Genomic DNA, 26377 nt, shown 5'->3' with positions numbered 1-26377 from the left:
TATGGAGTTCTGGGAAACGCATTCTGTACATCCTGACCCTCTACTGGTCTGGGGCTCCTATAAACCTGCAGTCAGGGGTGCGTTCATCTCTGGTGTAGCGGGGCACAAGAGGAGGGGCTCTCAGCTAGGCTAGTAACCCCAGGGAATAAAAGAGCTTGGGCACAGGGGCAGAGATCCCACCTGGCGGCGGCTAAGGAACGCACCAGCAAGCGCTTGATTGCGCGGGAAGCATCCATATTTGAATTTGGAGACAACGGGCAGTTGTTAGCATATTAGCCAAGGGCAGAGCATCATGTGCCTCTGTGCCCTCCATCCTAGATGAAAGTGGGACCTTGGCCACCGATCCCAGGACCATTCATTCTGTATTCCGCTCTTTCTTCTCTCCCTCTATCTCTGTACGGGCGAATTAACATCTTTGAGATGACCTTTCTCCCCAAGTTTCTGTATCTATTTCACGCCTGCCCGATAATGCTCCCAAAGAGCTTGTTCAAGCGATTAGATGCCATCTTGGGGTCCTTTTACTGGCAGGGAGGGGCTCCCAAGTCCTGGGGTGGGCTAGCAGCTCCTGACTTGTACTTATACTATCTGGCGCCCCAAATGGCCTATGCCTCTGCGGGAATGCGGCCACTGCGCTAGCGGATGCATTGGAGGCTCCTTACGAATCTGTTGTACAGATACAGATCTCAGTGTGATGCCCCACTCCCCATGTGCACAGTTGTTGTATGTTGGCGCAGAGCACAAATCATGGTAGGGGAAAGGAATTCTCCCCCTAGATCCCCCAGGACCCATCTCTGGCTCCCGCACTTTCTCTCACTCCCAGGCTGGACGATGTGGGGGGCTGCGGGGGTGAAGTTCATTGGTCAGCTCCTATCTGCAGATGTGGAATTACTCAGCTACAATGAGATAAGGGAAAGATATAGGGTGCCCGATACCGCCAATTTCCACTATGCCCAATTACGCCACGCCTTCAGGGCTCAGTTTGGTTCGCTCAGCCTGTCAGTAACATTTTCCAAACTGGAGACCATGCTGGGTACCCCGGATCTCCCCAAACCGCTCACCCAGGTTTATGCCCTGCTGCAGGAAGAAGAATCCAGAGCTTTCGCTGTAGCCCTTGTACGCTGGAGACGTGATATTCCCGACTGTCAGACGATGATTGGAGGGAGGTAGAAATATCCTACTTTACCTCAGTGGTGAGCGCAAGGGATTTCCTCATACAATCCAAATTCCTCCACCGAGTATATTTCACCCCTGCTAAGCTATTTCTTATGGGGGCAATGCTTCCGCTGTCAGGCTGAGGCTGGGACCTTCCTACACTGTGTGTGGACCTGTCATAAGGTCCTGGAGTTCCTTCACCAGCACTTTGATGCCCCCTCTGTATGACCTCTTGGTATTATGAATGAAACTATCTATGGCCATTATGATAAAATCTTCTTCAGGTTCACCGTATATTAGGCCAGAAAAGTGTCATGGAAAGTCCGGGACCCTCCTCCAATAAGGAGATGGATTCTACTCATAAACAGTGTCATCCCTAACTACCGCTCATTGGGGCACATTTACTTACCCGGTCCTGTCGCGATCCAGCAGCGCGTTCTCCGACGCTGATTCGGGTCCGGCCGGGATTCACTAAGGCAGTTCCCCCGATGTCCACCAGGTGTCGCTGCTGCGCTGAAGTCCGTCAGAGTTCACGGAAGTTCACCAACCTACCCTGGATGCAGGTAAGCGCTTGTCAAGCAACACTTTTTCTTATTTTTTTAAAATATGGCGGTTTTTCCAAATCCGTCGGGTTTTCTGACGGCCACGCCCCCCGATTTCCAACGCGTGCATGCCGGTGCCAATGCGCCACAATCTGATCACGTGCGCCAAAAACCCGGGGCAATACAGGGAAAAAACGGCGCAAATCGGTAATATTCGGGTAAACCCGAAGTAAGACGCGATTCGGGCCCTTAGTAAATGACCCCCATTGTATGTAAACAGGAAATGTCTCCAGAAATTCGATGGTATCTGGTCTAGATGGTGTGAGAACCCCTATACCGCCTCATAAGACTCTTCATTCCAATCCAATACCATAACGGAGGAAGATGAGCATGACGGTGAGTGTGAGTGCATGACTGTAACAAGTGACTGTCTGTATTATCTACATCTTTTATTGGAGCTCGTGTTATTTGCCGCATGTGATGATTGGACAATGTAACATCCTGTAATCTGGGGATACTCCTGATACCTGCTTCTGTACATGTCACAGCTTGGAGCCTTGTTATTGTGCTTCTGTTTTGTATTGGTTTAAAAATTGAAAAAATAAAAGCTTTAAAAAAAGAAAAAAAAAGAAAATCTCTCAGCTGTTGTATTGTCACATAAATGTCACATGTGACCGCAGCTCAGACCCTGCAGGTGATTGGTGAGAATTCCCTTATTATCTATGACCTGATGTAACCGGCAGTCACTCTCCAGGTATAAATGTTCTGCCGCTCAGAGGAGACTGAACCCTCCGGCAGCAGATATTCCATCTTTACACATCACAGACTCATCCCAGTCCCCCAAGAAGACCAGTCACCCCGAAAGAGCAGAGAGGACGGGATAATGCGGTGAGCAGAGAGGACGGGATAACGCGGAGAGAGGAGAGCAGAGAGGACGGGATAATGCGGAGAGACGAGAGCAGAGAGGACGGGATAATGCGGAGAGAGGAGAGCAGAGAGGACGGGATAATGGGAAGAGATGAGAGCAGAGAGGACGGGATAATGCGGAGAGACGAGAGCAGAGAGGACGGGATAATGCGGAGAGAGGAGAGCAGAGAGGACGGGATAATGGGAAGAGACGAGAGCAGAGAGGACGGGATAATGCAGAGAGATGAGAGCAGAGAGGACGGGATAACGCGGAGAGAGGAGAGCAGAGAGGACGGGATAATGCGGAGAGACGAGAGCAGAGAGGACGGGATAATGCAGAGAGACGAGAGCAGAGAGGACGGGATAATGCAGAGAGACGAGAGCAGAGAGGACGGGATAATGCAGAGAGACGAGAGCAGAGAGGACGGGATAATGCGGAGAGATGAGAGGACGGGATAATGCAGAGAGCAGAGAGGACGGGATAATGCGGAGAGAGGAGAGCAGAGAGGACGGGATAATGCGGAGAGAGGAGAGCAGAGAGGACGGGATAATGCGGAGAGAGGAGAGCAGAGAGGACGGGATAATGCGGAGAGAGGAGAGCAGAGAGGACGGGATAATGCGGAGAGAGGAGAGCAGAGAGGACGGGATAATGCGGAGAGAGGAGAGCAGAGAGGACGGGATAATGCGGGGAGATGAGAGCAGAGAGGACGGGATAATGCGGAGAGAGGAGAGCAGAGAGGACGGGATAATGCGGAGAGAGGAGAGCAGAGAGGACGGGATAATGCGGAGAGAGGAGAGCAGAGAGGACGGGATAATGCGGGGAGATGAGAGCAGAGAGGACGGGATAATGCGGGGAGATGAGAGCAGAGAGGACGGGATAATGCGGAGAGCTGAGAGGACGGGATAATGCGGAGAGAGGAGAGCAGAGAGGACGGGATAATGCGGAGAGACGAGAGCAGAGTGGACGGGATAATGGGGAGAGAGGAGAGCAGAGAGGACGGGATAATGCGGAGAGACGAGAGCAGAGAGGACGGGATAATGGGGAGAGACGAGAGCAGAGAGGACGGGATAATGCGGGGAGATGAGAGCAGAGAGGACGGGATAATGCGGGGATATGAGAGCAGAGAGGACGGGATAATGCGGGGAGATGAGAGCAGAGAGGACGGGATAATGCAGAGAGATGAGAGCAGAGAGGACGGGATAATGCGGGGAGAGGAGAGCAGAGAGTACGGGATAATGCGGAGAGATGAGAGCAGAGAGGACGGGATAATGCGGAGAGATGAGAGCAGAGAGGACGGGATAATGCAGAGAGATGAGAGCAGAGAGGACGGGATAATGCGGAGAGATGAGAGCAGAGAGGACGGGATAATGCAGAGAGAGGAGAGCAGAGAGGACGGGATAATGCGGAGAGATGAGAGCAGAGAGGACGGGATAATGCGGAGAGCAGAGAGGACGGGATAATGCAGAGAGAGGAGAGCAGAGAGGACGGGATAATGCAGAGAGCAGAGAGGACGGGATAATGCAGAGAGAGGAGAGCAGAGAGGACGGGATAATGTGGAGAGATGAGAGCAGAGAGGACGGGATAATGCAGAGAGATGAGAGCAGAGAGGACGGGATAATGCGGAGAGAGGAGAGCAGAGAGGACGGGATAATGTGGAGAGATGAGAGCAGAGAGGACGGGATAATGCAGAGAGATGAGAGCAGAGAGGACGGGATAATGCGGAGAGCAGAGAGGACGGGATAATGCAGAGAGAGGAGAGCAGAGAGGACGCGATAATGCAGAGAGATGAGAGCAGAGAGGACGGGATAATGCGGAGAGATGAGAGCAGAGAGGACGGGATAATGTGGAGAGATGAGAGCAGAGAGGAAGGGATAATGCGGAGAGATGAGAGCAGAGAGGACGGGATAATGCGGAGAGATGAGAGCAGAGAGGACGGGATAATGCAGAGAGACGAGAGCAGAGAGGACGGGATAATGCAGAGAGACGAGAGCAGAGAGGACGGGATAATGCGGAGAGATGAGAGCAGAGAGGACGGGATAATGCAGAGAGATGAGAGCAGAGAGGACGGGATAATGCGGAGAGACGAGAGCAGAGAGGACGGGATAATGCAGAGAGATGAGAGCAGAGAGGACGGGATAATGCGGAGAGACGAGAGCAGAGAGGACGGGATAATGCAGAGAGATGAGAGCAGAGAGGACGGGATAATGCGGAGAGACGAGAGCAGAGAGGACGGGATAATGCAGAGAGACGAGAGCAGAGAGGACGGGATAATGCAGAGAGATGAGAGCAGAGAGGACGGGATAATGCGGAGAGAGGAGAGCAGAGAGGACGGAATAATGCGGGGAGATGAGAGCAGAGAGGACCGGATAATGCAGAGAGAGGAGAGCAGAGAGGACGGGATAATGCGGAGAGAGGAGAGCAGAGAGGACGGGATAATGGGGAGAGATGAGAGCAGAGAGGACAGGATAATGGGGAGAGATGAGAGCAGAGAGGACGGGATAATGCAGAGAGAGGAGAGCAGAGAGGACGGGATAATGCGGAGAGCAGAGAGGACGGGATAATGCAGAGAGATGAGAGCAGAGAGGACGGGATAATGCAGAGAGACGAGAGCAGAGAGGACGGGATAATGCAGAGAGACGAGAGCAGAGAGGACGGGATAATGCAGAGAGATGAGAGCAGAGAGGACGGGATAATGCAGAGAGAGGAGAGCAGAGAGGACGGGATAATGCAGAGAGAGGAGAGCAGAGAGGACGGGATAATGCAGAGAGAGGAGAGCAGAGAGGACGGGATAATGCAGCTAATATCCGTGTGTGTCTGAGGTCCAGCATAATTGTGGTGCACGTCTATTAAGCGGAGTGCAGTAGAATAATCCCGCTGCACTCAGTTTATGACCTCTGGGTGCTCTCTGCAGGACACTGAGGAAAGCTATAAAGTAGTGCACACTCACTATTAATATATGCAATGTCTCAGATTTAACAAAAACCAGCGAGTCCTCGGTGCAGTTACCGTGTAGTGTGCACGGGGCGCCAGGAAGTCTGGATCTTCAGGAATCTGGCGCTCCCTGCATGGCTCAGGCAGCATGCACCATTTCTGGTGCATTTTCTTCACGCTTTAGAATTGTGGCGCTCGTTCCAACCCTTTTGGAGCAGTTTTTTTCTGTCAGACAAACATCATCCGCAACACAAAACTGGTGGAAACAGGTGTGGGGCATGAGGGTCATTAATAAATTGGGGAAAGACTGAACCCAAAGTGTGTAAAGAGTCAGTGACAGGAGGTGGAGGAAGTGCCTTGGTTTGGGGAATGATTTCTGCAGCAGGAGTTGGACCTCTCATACAGCTCCATGGCAGAGGGACTACAAGTATCAGAACCTTCTTCTACAATCCGTGGCTCCTTCCTTCCATCACTCAATCATCAGTAATTTTAGGACAATGTTCCCTGTCACACAGCAAAACGCATAAAGCAGGTCCTGAAACATGAAAGCCCAGAATCCTGATCTGAACCCAATAGAAAACCCCTGGAAAATCTTTGGTGAGAAAGTTCTGGCCCAGAAACAGTCAGAAGAGAGGAAGAGACTGGAAGAAGAGCGGAGCAGACGCCTGCGGAGGCGTGAGACTCGTGAGGTCCTGTGGCCGGGGGCTGAGGTCCTGTGGCCGGGGGCTAAGGTCCTGTGGCCGGGGGCTAAGGTCCTGTGCACTCACTTCTGATTGGTGACTGCTGGGACCTGCAGGAAATGTTATTATAGCCTTTCAGTGGAGGATGTGCTGTACAATCCCATCATGCTCCACTGTGTTGCACGGCTCGTGCTCCGGGGATCTGTATTTGACTCTTTGTGAGTTCAGCTCTGGAGCAGCCTCCATCCTCCCCCCTTCATCCTCCTCCTCACCCTCTTCCCTCCCTCCCCCTCCTCCTCCCTCCCCCTCCTCCTTCCCTCCCCCTCCTCCTCCCTCCCTCCCCCTCCCTCCCTCCTTCAGCCTCCTCTTCCCTCCCTCACCCTCCTCCCTCCCTCCCCCTCCCTCCCCCACCCTCCTCCCTCCACCTCCCCCCTCCCTCCTTCACCCTCCTCCTCCCTCCCTCACCCTCTTCCTCCCTCCCTCACCCTCCTCCCTCATCCTCCTCCCTCCCTCACCCTCCCTCCCTCTCCTCCCCTCACCCTCCTTCCCTCACCCTCCCTCACCCTCCTCCCTCCCTCTCCTCCCTCCCTCCACCTCCCCCCTCCCTCCCTCACCCTCCTCCCTCCCTCCACCCCCCCCCTCCCTCACCCTCCTCCCTCCCTCCACCCCCCCCCTCCCTCACCCTCCTCCCTCCCTCCTTCACCCTTTCTCTCCCTCCTCCCTCCCTCCTTCAACCTCCCTCACCCTCCTCCTCCCTCCCTCACCCTCCTCCCTCCCTCACCCTCCTCCTCCCTCCCTCCCTCCCCCACCCTCCTCCCTCCCTCCTTCACCCTCCTTCACCCTCCTCCTCCCTCCCTCACCCTCCTCCTCCCTCCCTCACCCTCCTCTTCCCTCCCTCCCTCACCCTCCTCTTCCCTCCCTCACCCTCCTCTTCCCTCCCTCCACCTCCCCCCTCCCTCCCTCAACCTCCTCCCTCCCTCCTTCGCCCTCCCTCACCCTCCTCCCTCCCTCCTTCACCCTCCTCCTCCCTCCCCTCCCTCACCCTCCTCCTCCCTCACCCTCCTCCCTCCCTCCCTCCTTCACCCTCCTCCTCCCTCCCTCCCTCACCCTCCTCCTCCCTCCCTCCCTCCCTCACCCTCCTCCTCCCTCCCTCACCCTCCTCCTCCCTCACCCTCCTCCTCCCTCCCTCCCTCACCCTCCCTCCCTCCTTCACCCTCCTCCCTCCCTCCTTCACCCTCCTCCTCCCTCCCTCCCTCACCCTCCCTCCCTCACCCTCCTCCTCCCTCCCTCCCTCACCCTCCTCCCTCCCTCACCCTCCTCCTCTCTCCTTCACCCTCCTCCCTCACCCTCCTCCTCCCTCCCTCACCCTCCCTCCTTCACCCTCCTCCCTCACCCTCCTCCCTCCCTCACCCTCCCTCCCTCACCCTCCTCCTCCCTCCCTCCCTCACCTTCCTCCTCCCTCCCTCCCTCACCTTCCTCCTCCCTCCCTCCCTCCTTCACCCTCCCTCCCTCCCTCACCCTCCTCCTCCCTCCCTCCCTCCTTCACCCTCCCTCCCTCCTTCACCCTCCCTCCATCCTTCACCCTCCCTCCCTCAGATATACAGGTGACCACACGATTTTGAATGCAAAATTAGTAAAAATTTTATTAGCGGGTGAGAAATGGGGTGAGCGGCGGACAGGACAGTGAGTTTAATAATCTTACACAATAAATACAATGTACAATCTATACAGGGTTGTGCGGTAAAAGCTTCACCTCCGGAGCGCCGGATTATCCAGAAGTGCTCCTGACTACAAGGGCTGAGGCTGCGTTACAGTGTATCTGCGTCCAGCAGGAAAATATGCAATCATAGCAGTCAGCTCCTGACACAGAGCACCAAACCTCCAGCAGTGATGGAGCTACTGTGCAGGGGCCAGGGGGTGACGTTACTGGGGTCAGAATAAAACCAGGGAGTCCGGGGGGCGGCAGAGGAGCCCGGGGGGAGCACAATACTCGTAATAAAATATACTCTAGTACATGAAACCTTTGGAAAAGTCTTTGGCTTCTCTGCACCGCGACTTGTGCTCATCAGACTATACAGAAAGCAGCCGGTGCACCCTCACACTGGCCCCTCCCCCGCGGATTGGTGGGTAATGAGAGGGGCGTCCTCACACTGGCCCCTCCCCCGCAGAGTGGTGGGTGATGAGAGGGGCGTCCTCACACTGGCCCCTCCCCCGCAGAGTGGTGGGGGATGAGGGGCGTCCTCACACTGGCCCCTCCCCCGCAGAGTGGTGGGTGATGAGAGGGGCGTCCTCACACTGGCCCCTCCCCCGCGGATTGGTGGGTAATGAGAGGGGCGTCCTCACACTGGCCCCTCCCCCGCAGAGTGGTGGGTAATGAGAGGGGCGTCCTCACACTGGCCCCTCCCCCGCAGAGTGGTGGGTGATGAGAGGGGCGTCCTCACACTGGCCCCTCCCCCGCAGAGTGGTGGGTGATGAGAGGGGCGTCCTCACACTGGCCCCTCCCCCGCAGAGTGGTGGGGGATGAGAGGGGCGTCCTCACACTGGCCCCTCCCCCGCAGAGTGGTGGGGGGTGAGAGGGACATCCTCACACTGGCCCCTTCCCCGCGGATTGGTGGGGGATGAGAGGAGCACCCTCACACTGGCCCCTCCCCCGCAGAGTGGTGGGGGATGAGGGGCGTCCTCACACTGGTCCCTCCCCCGCAGAGTGGTGGGGGATGAGGGGCGTCCTCACACTGGTCCCTCCCCCGCAGAGTGGTGGGGGATGAGAGGGGCACCCTCACACTGGCCCCTCCCCCGCAGAGTGGTGGGGGATGAGAGGGGCGTCCTCACACTGGCCCCTCCTCCACAGAGTGTTGTGGGATGAGAGGGGCACCCTCACACTGGCCCCTCCCCCGCAGAGTGGTGGGTGATGAGAGGGGCATCCTCACTGGCCCCTCCCCCACAGTGGATGATGAGAACGATGCCCTCACACTGGCCCCTCCCCTGTGGTGGGTGATGAGAAGGACGCCCTCACACTGGCCCCTCCCCTGTGGTGGGTGAGGAGGACGCCCTCACACTGGCCCCTCCCCTGTGGTGGGTGAGGAGGACGCCCTCACATTGGCCCCTCCCCCAGGGTGTGGTGCCCCCCGAGGGCAGCGACATTCTAGCAGCGTCTATAAGGCAGGAGCGGTTATTGTTCTAGGCAGGGCTCATACGTGGCAGGCGCGTGGCCAGTGGTCGTGGAATGTACAAGTCTCGTGGTTAGTGGATAATGGGGGCGGCCGGCGCTCGGTATTAGTGGTCAGGGCCGCCTCCAGGCAGTGTGGTCCGTGGGGGTCTCAGCAGTAAGGCACCTCCGTCAGCTTGTACCAGTTCACCGTCTCCGTCTTCAGGTCAAAGTCTTTCAGCGCCAGCGTCAGGCCGCCCAGGAAGAAGTTCTCCCGCAGAGACTCCGCACTCAGGACGCTGAGCTGGAGCTCCCTCTGCCGCAACGTCTCCTTACTGTAACCGCTATACACCAGCTGTGGAGGCAACAACACCGTGAGAGACAACACTGCGTATACAAGCACCAGGAGAGACAGCACTGCATATCCAAGCACCACTAGAGACAGCACTGCGTATACAAGCACCACTAGAGACAGCACTGCGTATACAAGCACCAGGAGAGACAGCACTGCATATACAAGCACCACTAGAGACAGCACTGCGTATACAAGCACCACTAGAGACAGCACTGCATATACAAGCACCACTAGAGACAGCACTGCGTACACAAGCACCACTAGAGGCAGCACTGCATACACAAGCACCACTAGAGACAGCACTGCGTATACAAGCACCACTACAGACAGCACTGCATATACAAGCACCACTAGAGACAGCACTGCGTACACAAGCACCACTAGAGGCAGCACTGCATACACAAGCACCACTAGAGACGGCACTGCGTACACAAGCACCACTACAGACAGCACTGCGTACACAAGCACCACTAGAGACAGCACTGCGTACACAAGCACCACTACAGACAGCACTGCGTACACAAGCACCACTAGAGGCAGCACTGCATATACAAGCACCACTAGAGACAGCTCTGCATATACAAGCACCACTAGAGACAGCACTGCATATACAAGCACCACTAGAGACAGCACTGCATACACAAGCACCACTAGAGACAGCACTGCGTATACAAGCACCACTAGAGACAGCACTGCGTACACAAGCACCACTAGAGGCAGCACTGCGTACACAAGCACCACTAGAGGCAGCACTGCATACACAAGCACCAGGAGAGACAGCACTGCATACACAAGCACCAGGAGAGACAGCACTGCATATACAAGCACCAGGAGAGACAGCACTGCATATACAAGCACCACTAGAGACAGCACTGCGTATACAAGCACCACTACAGACAGCACTGCGTACACAAGCACCACTAGAGGCAGCACTGCATACACAAGCACCACTAGAGGCAGCACTGCATACACAAGCACCACTAGAGACGGCACTGCATATACAAGCACCACTAGAGACAGCACTGCATACACAAGCACCACTAGAGACAGCACTGCATATAAAAGCACCAGGAGAGACAGCACTGCGTATACAAGCACCAGGAGAGACAGCACTGCATACACAAGCACCAGGAGAGACAGCACTGCATATACAAGCACCAGGAGAGACAGCACTGCATACACAAGCACCAGGAGAGACAGCACTGCATATACAAGCACCAGGAGAGACAGCACTGCGTATACAAGCACCACTAGAGACAGCACTGCGTATACAAGCACCACTAGAGACAGCTCTGCATATACAAGCACCACTAGAGACAGCTCTGCATACACAAGCACCACTAGAGACAGCACTGCATATACAAGCACCACTAGAGACAGCTCTGCATACACAAGCACCACTAGAGACAGCACTGCGTATACAAGCACCACTACAGACAGCACTGCATATACAAGCACCACTAGAGACAGCACTGCGTATACAAGCACCACTACAGACAGCACTGCGTATACAAGCACCACTACAGACAGCACTGCGTATACAAGCACCACTAGAGACAGCTCTGCATATACAAGCACCACTTGAGACAGCACTGCATATACAAGCACCACTAGAGACAGCACTGCATATACAAGCACCACTAGAGACAGCTCTGCATATACAAGCACCACTAGAGACAGCTCTGCATATACAAGCACCACTAGAGACAGCACTGCGTATACAAGCACCACTAGAGACAGCAGTGCGTATACAAGCACCACTAGAGACAGCACTGCGTATACAAGCACCACTAGAGACAGCAGTGCGTATACAAGCACCACTAGAGACAGCAGTGCGTATACAAGCACCACTAGAGACAGCAGTGCGTATACAAGCACCACTAGAGACAGCACTGCATATACAAGCACCACTAGAGACAGCTCTGCATATACAAGCACCACTACAGACAGCTCTGCATATACAAGCACCACTAGAGACAGCTCTGCATACACAAGCACCACTAGAGACAGCACTGCGTATACAAGCACCACTACAGACAGCACTGCGTATACAAGCACCACTACAGACAGCACTGCATATACAAGCACCACTAGAGACAGCTCTGCATATACAAGCACCACTAGAGACAGCACTGCATATACAAGCACCACTAGAGACAGCACTGCATATACAAGCACCACTAGAGACAGCTCTGCATATACAAGCACCACTAGAGACAGCACTGCATATACAAGCACCACTAGAGACAGCACTGCATATACAAGCACCACTAGAGACAGCACTGCATATACAAGCACCACTAGAGACAGCACTGCATACACAAGCACCACTAGAGACAGCACTGTGTATACAAGCACCACTAGAGACAGCACTGCGTATACGAGCACCACTAGAGACAACTCTGCATATACAAGCACCACTAGAGACAGCTCTGCATATACAAGCACCACTAGAGACAGCACTGCATATACAAGCACCACTATAGACAGCACTGCATATACAAGCACCACTAGAGACAGCACTGCATACACAAGCACCACTATAGACAGCACTGCATATACGAGCACCACTAGAGACAGCTCTGCATACACAAGCACCACTACAGACAGCACTGCATATACAAGCACCACTAGAGACAGCACTGCGTATACAAGCACCACTACAGACAGCACTGCGTATACAAGCACCACTACAGACAGCACTGCATATACAAGCACCACTACAGACAGCACTGCGTATACAAGCACCACTACAGACAGCACTGCGTATACAAGCACCACTACAGACAGCACTGCATATACAAGCACCACTAGAGACAGCACTGCATATACAAGCACCACTAGAGACAGCACTGCATATACAAGCACCACTAGAGACAGCTCTGCATATACAAGCACCACTAGAGACAGCACTGCATATACAAGCACCACTAGAGACAGCACTGCATATACAAGCACCACTAGAGACAGCTCTGCATATACAAGCACCACTAGAGACAGCTCTGCATATACAAGCACCACTAGAGACAGCACTGCATATACAAGCACCACTAGAGACAGCACTGCATATACAAGCACCACTAGAGACAGCTCTGCATATACAAGCACCACTAGAGACAGCTCTGCATATACAAGCACCACTAGAGACAGCACTGCGTATACAAGCACCACTAGAGACAGCAGTGCGTATACAAGCACCACTAGAGACAGCACTGCGTATACAAGCACCACTAGAGACAGCAGTGCGTATACAAGCACCACTAGAGACAGCAGTGCGTATACAAGCACCACTAGAGACAGCAGTGCGTATACAAGCACCACTAGAGACAGCACTGCATATACAAGCACCACTAGAGACAGCTCTGCATATACAAGCACCACTAGAGACAGCTCTGCATACACAAGCACCACTAGAGACAGCTCTGCATACACAAGCACCACTAGAGACAGCACTGCGTATACAAGCACCACTACAGACAGCACTGCGTATACAAGCACCACTACAGACAGCACTGCATATACAAGCACCACTAGAGACAGCTCTGCATATACAAGCACCACTAGAGACAGCACTGCATATACAAGCACCACTAGAGACAGCACTGCATATACAAGCACCACTAGAGACAGCTCTGCATATACAAGCACCACTAGAGACAGCACTGCATATACAAGCACCACTAGAGACAGCACTGCATATACAAGCACCACTAGAGACAGCACTGCATATACAAGCATCACTAGAGACAGCACTGCATACACAAGCACCACTAGAGACAGCACTGCGTATACAAGCACCACTAGAGACAGCACTGCGTATACGAGCACCACTAGAGACAGCTCTGCATATACAAGCACCACTAGAGACAGCACTGCATATACAAGCACCACTAGAGACAGCACTGCATATACAAGCACCACTAGAGACAGCACTGCATATACAAGCACCACTAGAGACAGCACTGCATACACAAGCACCACTATAGACAGCACTGCATATACGAGCACCACTAGAGACAGCTCTGCATATACAAGCACCACTAGAGACAGCACTGCGTACACAAGCACCACTACAGACAGCACTGCGTACACAAGCACCACTAGAGGCAGCACTGCGTACACAAGCACCACTAGAGACAGCACTGCGTACACAAGCACCACTACAGACAGCACTGCGTACACAAGCACCACTAGAGACAGCACTGCGTACACAAGCACCACTAGAGACAGCACTGCGTATACAAGCACCACTACAGACAGCACTGCGTACACAAGCACCACTAGAGGCAGCACTGCGTACACAAGCACCACTAGAGGCAGCACTGCATACACAAGCACCACTAGAGACGGCACTGCGTATACAAGCACCACTACAGACAGCACTGCGTACACAAGCACCACTAGAGGCAGCACTGCGTACACAAGCACCACTAGAGACAGCACTGCGTACACAAGCACCACTAGAGGCAGCACTGCGTACACAAGCACCACTAGAGGCAGCACTGCATACACAAGCACCACTAGAGACAGCACTGCGTATACAAGCACCACTACAGGCAGCACTGCGTACACAAGCACCACTAGAGGCAGCACTGCGTACACAAGCACCACTAGAGGCAGCACTGCATACACAAGCACCAGGAGAGACAGCACTGCATATACAAGCACCAGGAGAGACAGCACTGCATATACAAGCACCACTAGAGACAGCACTGCGTATACAAGCACCACTAGAGGCAGCACTGCATACACAAGCACCACTAGAGGCAACACTGCATACACAAGCACCACTAGATACGGCACTGCATATACAAGCACCACTAGAGACAGCACTGCATACACAAGCACCACTAGAGACAGCACTGCATATAAAAGCACCAGGAGAGACAGCACTGCGTATACAAGCACCAGGAGAGACAGCACTGCATACACAAGCACCAGGAGAGACAGCACTGCATATACAAGCACCACTAGAGACAGCTCTGCATATACAAGCACCACTAGAGACAGCACTGCGTACACAAGCACCACTACAGACAGCACTGCGTACACAAGCACCACTAGAGGCAGCACTGCGTACACAAGCACCACTAGAGGCAGCACTGCGTACACAAGCACCACTACAGACAGCACTGCGTACACAAGCACCACTAGAGACAGCACTGCGTACACAAGCACCACTAGAGACAGCACTGCGTATACAAGCACCACTACAGACAGCACTGCGTACACAAGCACCACTAGAGGCAGCACTGCGTACACAAGCACCACTAGAGGCAGCACTGCATACACAAGCACCACTAGAGACGGCACTGCGTATACAAGCACCACTACAGACAGCACTGCGTACACAAGCACCACTAGAGGCAGCACTGCGTACACAAGCACCACTAGAGACAGCACTGCGTACACAAGCACCACTAGAGGCAGCACTGCGTACACAAGCACCACTAGAGGCAGCACTGCATACACAAGCACCACTAGAGACAGCACTGCGTATACAAGCACCACTACAGGCAGCACTGCGTACACAAGCACCACTAGAGGCAGCACTGCGTACACAAGCACCACTAGAGGCAGCACTGCATACACAAGCACCAGGAGAGACAGCACTGCATATACAAGCACCAGGAGAGACAGCACTGCATATACAAGCACCACTAGAGACAGCACTGCGTATACAAGCACCACTAGAGGCAGCACTGCATACACAAGCACCACTAGAGGCAACACTGCATACACAAGCACCACTAGATACGGCACTGCATATACAAGCACCACTAGAGACAGCACTGCATACACAAGCACCACTAGAGACAGCACTGCATATAAAAGCACCAGGAGAGACAGCACTGCGTATACAAGCACCAGGAGAGACAGCACTGCATACACAAGCACCAGGAGAGACAGCACTGCATATACAAGCACCAGGAGAGACAGCACTGCATACACAAGCACCAGGAGAGACAGCACTGCATATACAAGCACCAGGAGAGACAGCACTGCATATACAAGCACCAGGAGAGACAGCACTGCGTATACAAGCACCACTAGAGACAGCACTGCGTATACAAGCACCACTAGAGACAGCTCTGCATATACAAGCACCACTAGAGACAGCTCTGCATACACAAGCACCACTAGAGACAGCACTGCATATACAAGCACCACTAGAGACAGCTCTGCATACACAAGCACCACTAGAGACAGCACTGCGTATACAAGCACCACTACAGACAGCACTGCATATACAAGCACCACTAGAGACAGCACTGCGTATACAAGCACCACTACAGACAGCACTGCGTATACAAGCACCACTACAGACAGCACTGCATATACAAGCACCACTACAGACAGCTCTGCATATACAAGCACCACTAGAGACAGCTCTGCATATACAAGCACCACTAGAGACAGCACTGCATATACAAGCACCACTAGAGACAGCACTGCATATACAAGCACCATTAGAGATAGCACTGCATATACAAGCACCACTAGAGACAGCACTGCATATACAAGCACCACTAGAGACAGCACTGCATACACAAGCACCACTAGAGACAGCACTGCGTATACAAGCACCACTAGAGACAGCACTGCATATACGAGCACCACTAGAGACAGCTCTGCATATACAAGCACCACTAGAGACAGCACTGCATATACAAGCACCACTAGAGACAGCACTGCATATACAAGCACCACTATAGACAGCACTGCATATACAAGCACCACTAGAGACAGCACTGCATACACAAGCACCACTATAGACAGCACTGCATATACGAGCACCACTAGAGACAGCACTGCATATACAAGCACCACTATAGACAGCACTGCATATACAAGCACCACTAGAGACAGCACTGCATACACAAGCACCACTATAGACAGCACTGCATATACGAGCACCACTAGAGACAGCTCTGCATATACAAGCACCACTAGAGACAGCACTGCATATACAAGCACCCAGGGCCGGCTCCAGGTTTCAGTAGGCCCCTGGGCGACAGCGCCACAGTGGGCCCCTTTGCAGAGAACTCACGTGCCAGCATTAAAAAAATTCAATAACTAAAAAACTGTCTCCTGTTCCTTGAAATATTCCCCAGTTTATCATCCCAAACAGCCGTGTCACGGTCAGGGCAGTTTTGAGGTCATTTAACCAACAGAGCGAACCTAAAAATGTGTGCCCCTCCACTCTGCCAAGTAATAAAACTGAAACTTCAACTCAGCTTCTGCGGAACCTCATAATACACACCTGAGCTGCTGCGGAACCTCCTAATACACACCTGAGCTGCTGTGGAACCTCCTAATACACACCTGAGCTGCTGCGGAACCTCCTAATACACACCTGAGGTGCTGCGGAACCTCCTAATACACACCTGAGCTGCTGCGGAACCTCCTAATACACACCTGAGCTGCTGCGGAACCTCCTAATACACACCTGAGCTGCTGCGGAACCCCCTAATACACACCTGAGCTGCTGCGGAACCTCCTAATACACACCTGAGCTGCTGTGGAACCTCCTAATACACACCTGAGCTGCTGCGGAACCTCATAATACACATCACTGCTTACACAGAACCCTCTCTGCTTCTCATGTACATTTGAGATGATTAATATCATTCACACATCCACACATGTAGCAAGACATATATACAGGCAGATATATACATGCATACAGCTACAGGTACATGCATAAAGATAGACAAGCATGGAGGCAAACACACACACACACTGACAGACAGATAGAGATACACATGCAGGCAAACACATCATCACACATAGCATACACTCACTGTATGGATCAGTAATACACATCCATACATGTCACATACCATTGCACACCCTGTGCTGTCTGCAGCAGCCCTGGCATCACACAGAGGAGTCTTCAGGCTTCTCCTCCTCCTCCTCTTTGTCCCGATCTCTAAGCTGCCGATTTCAGCTGTACTGCAGCTCCGTGTGAAGAGGTGATGGGGGGGAGGGGGGGGAGGTTAACCCATAATGTGCTGCACCACACAGGCAGCTCAGTAGCCTCTACCTGTGCTGTGTCTGTCTGAGTGGGGGAGGAACAGTGCAGGACACAGCTCCTCATCACAGGAAGTGAAGATGTGCACAGCGTGTGTGTGGGCCCCCGGCAGCTCTCTGGGCCCCGGCACTTGCCCAGGTATGCCGGGTGCTGGAGCCGGGCCTGCAAGCACCACCAGAGACTAGCAGGGGCTACACCACAATAGACACCAGCCGGGGGCAGCGCCATGTGGCCGCCACATCACTCACCATCTCATTGAATGTTGGGTTGCAAGTTTTCCGGGCTATTTTGGTTTTGCGTTTGGACGTTTTGTGGGGGTCTGGGAGCAGATAGGTTTTCACATAAGGATTAGGGTCTGCGCTGTCCTCTGTCACCTGTAAAGAGAAGCAAATAAACTACAACCAATCATGCGTCGCCCCACCGCTGCTGCACATAACCCCGGCCTCGCCCGCAGCTGCTGCACATAACCCCGGCATCGCCCGCAGCTGCTGCACATACTACCCCCGGCCTCGCCCGCAGCTGCTGCACATACTACCCCCGGCCTCGCCCGCAGCTGCTGCACATAACCCCGGCCTCGCCCGCAGCTGCTGCACATACTACCCCCGGCCTCGCCCGCAGCTGCTGCACATAACCCCGGCCTCGCCCGCAGCTGCTGCACATAACCACGGCCTCGCCCGCAGCTGCTGCACATAACCCCGGCCTCGCCCGCAGCTGCTGCACATACCCCGGCCTCGCCCGCAGCTGCTGCACATACTACCCCCGGCCTCGCCCGCAGCTGCTGCACATACTACCCCCGGCCTCGCCCGCAGCTGCTGCACATACTACCCCCGGCCTCGCCCGCAGCTGCTGCACATACTACCCCCGGCCTCGCCCGCAGCTGCTGCACATACCCCCGGCCTCGCCCGCAGCTGCTGCACATACCCCCGGCCTCGCCCGCAGCTGCTGCACATAACCCCGGCCTCGCCCGCAGCTGCTGCACATACTACCCCCGGCCTCGCCCGCAGCTGCTGCACATACTACCCCCGGCCTCACCCGCAGCTGCTGCACATAACCCCGGCCTCGCCCGCAGCTGCTGCACATACCCCCGGCCCCGCCCGCAGCTGCTGCACATACCCCCGGCCCCGCCCGCAGCTGCTGCACATACTACCCCCGGCCTCACCCGCAGCTGCTGCACATAACCCCGGCCTCGCCCGCAGCTGCTGCACATACTACCCCCGGCCCCGCCCGCAGCTGCTGCACATACTACCCCCGGCCTCACCCGCAGCTGCTGCACATAACCCCGGCCTCGCCCGCAGCTGCTGCACATAACCCCGGCCTCGCCCGCAGCTGCTGCACATAACCCCGGCCTCGCCCGCAGCTGCTGCACATAACCCCGGCCTCGCCCGCAGCTGCTGCACATAACCCCGGCCTCGCCCGCAGCTGCTGCACATAACCCCGGCCTCGCCCGCAGCTGCTGCACATAACCCCGGCCTCGCCCGCAGCTGCTGCACATAACCCCGGCCTCGCCCGCAGCTGCTGCACATACTACCCCCGGCCTCGCCCGCAGCTGCTGCACATAACCCCGGCCTCGCTCGCAGCTGCTGCACATACTACCCCCGGCCTCGCCCGCAGCTGCTGCACATACCCCCGGCCTCGCCCGCAGCTGCTGCACATAATAACCCCAGCCTCACCCGCAGCTGCTGCACATAATAACCCCAGCCTCACCCGCTGCTGCTGCACATACCCCTCACCCCCAGCTGCTGCACATACCCCTCACCCCCAGCTGCTGCACATACCCCTCACCCCCAGCTGCTGCACATACCCCTCACCCCCAGCTGCTGCACATACCCCTCACCCCCAGCTGCTGCACATACCCCTCACCCCCAGCTGCTGCACATACCCCTCACCCCCAGCTGCTGCACATACCCCTCACCCCCAGCTGCTGCACATACCCCTCACCCCCAGCTGCTGCACATACCCCTCACACTCACCAGATCCTTTATGTGCATCACCATAATGAAAAGTGTCCCGTTCCGGTAAGAAATGGATAATTTTACTTCCCCTTCTATTTTGCCGGAGCCTGGACTGAGGGGGGGCTCATCTACAGCAAAGAAGAGGAAGGGGTTAATATAGAGGTGAGACCAGACCGGAGGAATAACAGAGGAACCTCCATACCAGCGTCCTGCAGCGCAACGTCACATCCAGCGATCTTCTCATCCCGAGGCAGAGGGTGGAAGAAGGTGTAGAGGAGGTCACACTGCAAAGCAATGCCAGAGGTCACACTGCGGGGTCAAGTACTGCCCCTGTGGGCCACACACAGACTGCGGGGTCAAGTACTGCCCCTGTGGGCCACACAATGACTGCGGGGTCAAGTACTGCCCCTGTGGGCCACACAATGACTGCGGGGTCAAGTACTGCCCCAGGGGGCCACACACAGACTGCGGGGACAAGTACTGCCACCAGGGGGTCACACACAGACTGCGGGGTCAAGTGCTGCCCCCAGGGGGTCACACACCGACTGCGGGGTCAAGTGCTGCCCCCAGGGGGCCACACACAGACTGCGGGGACAAGTACTGCCACCAGGGGGCCACACACAGACTGTGGGTACAGCTTCTGAAACCAGTGCAGAACAGTATATACAATCACCCCGCACTCCTAATACAGAGGTGATGTCCTCACTACCCTTGTGGGGCTCATCATTTTGTACACAAGGCAGTAGATAGGAGAAGTATAGACAGTGATCCCCTCAGACCAGGGTGAACTGCGCCCCCTCCAGTGCACGGGGATGTGACCCCTTGTGTCAATGGTGTAGCCCAGGGCCTGGACCACTTACCTGCACATGGACTGACAATCCTGGTATAGGGAACCACTTACCTCCGATACGTCGGGTGCGCTGCAAAGCAGGCTCTGCAGGTAGCTGTTCAGCTCCACCTTCCTCTTGGCGGCCACGTCCTTAATGTGCGTCCTGCCCAGGACGACTTTGCTAGGAAATCTACAAGAACATAGAAGACGTCTTACTACAAGCATCTCCTCCCGAAGATACACGAAGAGAGACAACATCCTCCATCCTACAAGCATCGACTCCCGAAGATACACGAAGAGAGACAACATCCTCCATCCTACAAGCATCGCCTCCCGAAGATACACGAAGAGAGACAACATCCTCCATCCTACAAGCATCGCCTCCCGAAGATACACGAAGAAAGACAACATCCTCCATCCTACAAGCATCGCCTCCCGAAGATACACGAAGAGAGACAACATCCTCCATCCTACAAGCATCGACTCCCGAAGATACACGAAGAGAGACAACATCCTCCATCCCACAAGCATCGCCTCCCGAAGATACACGAAGAGAGACAACATCCTCCATCTTACAAGCATCAACTCCCGAAGATACACGAAGAGAGACAACATCCTCCATCCTACAAGCATCAACTCCCGAAGATACACGAAGAGAGACGACATCCTCCATCCTACAAGCATCACCTCCCGAAGATACACGAAGAGAGAGACTACATCCTCCATCCTACAAGCAGCGCCTCCTGAAGATACACCAAGAGAGACAACATCCTCCATCCTACAAGCACCGGGGCCCGAAGATACACAAAGAGAGACAACATCCTCCATCCTACAAGCAGCGCCTCCCGAAGATACAAGAAGAGAGACAACATCCTCCATCCTACAAGCAGCGCCTCCCGAAAGATACACGAAGAGAGACAACATCCTCCATCCTACAAGCATCGACTCCCGAAGATACACGAAGAGAGACAACATCCTCCATCATACAAGCATCAACTCCCGAAGATACACGAAGAGAGACAACATCCTCCATCCTACAAGCATCGACTCCCGAAGGTACACAAAGACAACATCCTCCATCCTACAAGCAGCGCCTCCCGAAGATACACGAAGAGAGACAACATCCTCCATCCTACAAGCATCAACTCCCGAAGATACACGAAGAGAGACGACATCCTCCATCCTACAAGCATCGCCTCCCGAAGATACACGAAGAGAGACAACATCCTCCATCCTACAAGCATCAACTCCTGAAGATACACGAAGAGAGACAACATCCTCCATCCTACAAGCATCGACTCCCGAAGGTACACAAAGACAACATCCTCCATCCTACAAGCAGCGCCTCCCGAAGATACACGAAGAGAGACAACATCCTCCATCCTACAAGCATCAACTCCTGAAGATACACGAAGAGAGACAACATCCTCCATCCTACAAGCATCGACTCCTGAAGATACACGAAGAGAGAGACAACATCCTCCATCCTACAAGCATCGCCTCCCGAGAGATACACGAAGAGAGACAACATCCTCCATCCTACAAGCATCACCTCCTGAAGATAAACGAAGAGAGACAACATCCTCCATCATACAAGCAGCGCCTCCCGAGAGATACACGAAGTGAGACAACATCCTCCATCCTACAAGCATCGACTCCTGAAGATACACGAAGAGAGACAACATCCTCCATCCTACAAGCATCGCCTCCCGAAGATACACGAAGAGAGACAACATCCTCCATCCTACAAGCATCGACTCCCGAAGATACACGAAGAGAGATAACATCCTCCATCCTACAAGCATCGACTCCTGAAGATACACGAAGAGAGAGACAACATCCTCCATCCTACAAGCAACGGGGCCCGAAGATACACGAAGAGAGACAACATCCTCCATCCTACAAGCATCGCCTCCCGAGAGATACACGAAGAGAGACAACATCCTCCATCCTACAAGCAGCGCCTCCCGAAGATACAAGAAGAGAGACAACATCCTCCATCCTACAAGCAGCGCCTCCCGAAAGATACAAGAAGAGAGACAACATCCTCCATCCTACAAGCATCAACTCCTGAAGATACACGAAGAGAGACAACATCCTCCATCCTACAAGCATCGCCTCCCGAAGATACACGAAGAGTGAGACAACATCCTCCATCCTACAAGCACCGGGGCCCGAAGATACACGAAGAGAGAGACAACATCCTCCATCCTACAAGCATCAACTCCTGAAGATACACAAAGAGAGACAACATCCTCCATCCTACAAGCATCGCCTCCCGAAGATACACAAAGAGAGACAACATCCTCCATCCTACAAGCATCGCCTCCCGAAGATACACCAAGAGAGACAACATCCTCCATCCTACAAGCATCGCCTCCCGAAGATACACCAAGAGAGACAACATCCTCCATCCTACAAGCATCGCCTCCCGAGAGATACACGAAGAGAGACAACATCCTCCATCCTACAAGCAGCGCCTCCCGAAGATACAAGAAGAGAGACATCCTCCATCCTACAAGCATCGACTCCCGAAGATACACAAAGAGAGAGACAACATCCTCCATCCTACAAGCATCGCCTCCCGAAGATACAGGAAGAGAGACAACATCCTCCATCCTACAAGCAGCACCTCCCGAAGATACACGAAGAGAGACAACATCCTCCATCCTACAAGGAGCGCCTCCCGAAGGTACACGAAGAGAGACAACATCCTCCATCCTACAAGGAGCGCCTCCCGAAGATACACGAAGAGAGACGACATCCTCCATCCTACAAGCAGCACCTCCCGAAGGTACACGAAGAGAGACAAGATCCTCCATCCTACAAGCATCACCTCCCGAAGATACACAAAGAGAGAGACAACATCCTCCATCCTACAAGCATCGCCTCCCAAAGATACACAAAGAGAGAGACAACATCCTCCATCCTACAAGCATCGACTCCCAAAGATACACAAAGAGAGAGACAACATCCTCCATGCTACAAGCAGAACCTCCCGAAGATACACGAAGAGAGACAACATCCTCCATCCTACAAGCAGCACCTCCCGAAGATACACGAAGAGAGAGACAACATCCTCCATCCTACAAGCAGCGCCTCCCGAAGATACAAAGAGAGAGACAACATCCTCCATCCTACAAGCAGGGCCTCCCGAAGATACAAAGAGAGAGACAACCTCCATCCTACAAGCATCGCCTCCCGAAGATACACAAAGAGAGAGACAACATCCTCCATCCTACAAGCATCACCTCCCGAAGATACACGAAGAGAGACAACATCCTCCATCCTACAAGCATCACCTCCCGAAGATACAGGAAGAGAGACGACATCCTCCATCCTACAAGCATCGCCTCCTGAAGATACACAAAGAGAGAGACAACATCCTCCATCCTACAAGCATCAACTCCCGAAGATACGAGAAGAGAGACAACATCCTCCATCATACAAGCATCAACTCCCGAAGATACAAGAAGAGAGACAACATCCTCCATCCTACAAGCATCAACTCCCGAAGATACAAGAAAAGAGACAACATCCTCCATCCTACAAGCATCGCCTCCCAAAGATACACGAAGAGAGACAATATCCTCCATCCTACAAGCATCGCCTCCCGAAGATACAGGAAGAGAGACAACATCCTCCATCCTACAAGCAACGCCTCCCGAAGATACACAAAGAGAGAGACAACATCCTCCATCCTACAAGCATCGCCTCCCGAAGATACACAAAGAGAGAGACAACATCCTCCATCCTACAAGCATCGACTCCCAAAGATACACAAAGAGAGAGACAACATCCTCCATGCTACAAGCAGAACCTCCCGAAGATACACGAAGAGAGACAACATCCTCCATCCTACAAGCAGCACCTCCCGAAGATACACGAAGAGAGAGACAACATCCTCCATCCTACAAGCAGCGCCTCCCGAAGATACAAAGAGAGAGACAACATCCTCCATCCTACAAGCAGGGCCTCCCGAAGATACAAAGAGAGAGACAACCTCCATCCTGCAAGCATCGCCTCCCGAAGATACACAAAGAGAGAGACAACATCCTCCATCCTACAAGCATCACCTCCCGAAGATACACGAAGAGAGACAACATCCTCCATCCTACAAGCATCACCTCCCGAAGATACAGGAAGAGAGACGACATCCTCCATCCTACAAGCATCGCCTCCTGAAGATACACAAAGAGAGAGACAACATCCTCCATCCTACAAGCATCAACTCCCGAAGATACGAGAAGAGAGACAACATCCTCCATCATACAAGCATCAACTCCCGAAGATACAAGAAGAGAGACAACATCCTCCATCCTACAAGCATCAACTCCCGAAGATACAAGAAGAGAGACAACATCCTCCATCCTACAAGCATCGCCTCCCAAAGATACACGAAGAGAGACAATATCCTCCATCCTACAAGCATCGCCTCCCGAAGATACAGGAAGAGAGACAACATCCTCCATCCTACAAGCAACGCCTCCCGAAGATACACAAAGAGAGACGACATCCTCCATCCTACAAGCATCGCCTCCCGAAGATACAGGAAGAGAGACAACATCCTACAAGCAGCGCCTCCCAAAGATACAAGAAGAGAGACAACATCCTCCATCCTACAAGCATCGCCTCCCGAAGATACAGGAAGAGAGACGACATCCTCCATCCTACAAGCAACGCCTCCCGAAGATACACAATGAGAGACGACATCCTCCATCCTACAAGCATCGCCTCCCGAAGATACAGGAAGAGAGACAACATCCTCCATCCTACAAGCATCGCCTCCCGAAGATACACGAAGAGAGACAACATCCTCCATCCTAAAAGCATCGACTCCCGAAGATACACGAAGAGAGAGACAACATCCTCCATCCTACAAGCAGCACCTCCCGAAGATACAGGAAGAGAGACAACATCCTCCATCCTACAAGCATCGCCTCCCGAAGATACACGAAGAGAGACAACATCCTCCATCCTAAAAGCATCGACTCCCGAAGATACACGAAGAGAGACAACATCCTCCATCCTACAAGCATCGCCTCCCGAAGATACACGAAGAGAGACAACATCCTCCATCCTACAAGCATCGCCTCCCGAAGATACACGAAGAGAGACAACATCCTCCATCCTACAAGCATCGCCTCCCGAAGATACACGAAGAGAGAGACAACATCCTCCATCCTACAATCATCGACTCCCGAAGATACATGAAGAGAGACAACATCCTCCATCCTACAAGCATCGCCTCCCGAAGATACACAAAGAGAGGCTACATCCTCCATCCTACAAGCTTCAACTCCCGAAGATACACGAAGAGAGACAACATCCTCTATCCTACAAGCAGCGCCTCCCGAAAATACAGGAAGAGAGACAACATCTTCCATCCTACAAGCAGCACCTCCCGAAGATACACGAAGAGAGACAACATCCTCCATCCTACAAGCATCAACTCCCGAAGATACAAGAAGAAAGACAACATCCTCCATCCTACAAGCATCGACTCCTGAAGATACACGAAGAGACAACATCTTGCATCCTACAAGCAGCACCTCCCGAAAATACATGAAGAGAGAAAACATCCTCCACCCTACAAGCATCACCTCCCGAAGATACACAAAGAAAGACAACATCCTCCATCCTACAAGCATCGACTCCCGAAGATACACGAAGAGAGACAACATCCTCCATCCTACAAGCATCGCCTCCCAAAGATACACTAAGAGAGACAACATCCTCCATCCTACAAGCATCGCCTCCCGAAGGTACACGAAGAGAGACAACATCCTCCATCCTACAAGCAGCGCCTCCCGAAGGTACACGAAGAGAGACAACATCCTCCATCCTAC

The 26377-nt window shown here is 53.7% G+C and overlaps 1 protein-coding gene across 1 annotated transcript in view; it reads right to left on the bottom strand.

Moving 5' to 3' along the window:
- Window positions 1-7840: 7840 nt before the first annotated feature.
- PIK3C2A (phosphatidylinositol-4-phosphate 3-kinase catalytic subunit type 2 alpha) overlaps window positions 7841-26377 on the bottom strand; it is a 33652-nt gene continuing 15115 nt past the window's right edge. Inside the window, exons 12-16 of the mRNA XM_072116660.1 lie at window positions 20601-20718; window positions 19902-19983; window positions 19718-19827; window positions 17996-18121; window positions 7841-9712 (exon numbers count right to left, since the gene is read on the bottom strand). Coding sequence (XP_071972761.1) covers window positions 9530-9712; window positions 17996-18121; window positions 19718-19827; window positions 19902-19983; window positions 20601-20718 — 619 coding nt within the window. The 3' untranslated portion in view covers window positions 7841-9529. The remainder of the gene's footprint in view (window positions 9713-17995; window positions 18122-19717; window positions 19828-19901; window positions 19984-20600; window positions 20719-26377) is intronic.

The sequence above is a fragment of the Engystomops pustulosus genome, chromosome 7, assembly GCF_040894005.1.
Source record: "Engystomops pustulosus chromosome 7, aEngPut4.maternal, whole genome shotgun sequence".
Lineage (NCBI taxonomy): Eukaryota > Metazoa > Chordata > Amphibia > Anura > Leptodactylidae > Engystomops > Engystomops pustulosus.
This window is presented reverse-complemented; position numbering and strand designations above follow the sequence as displayed.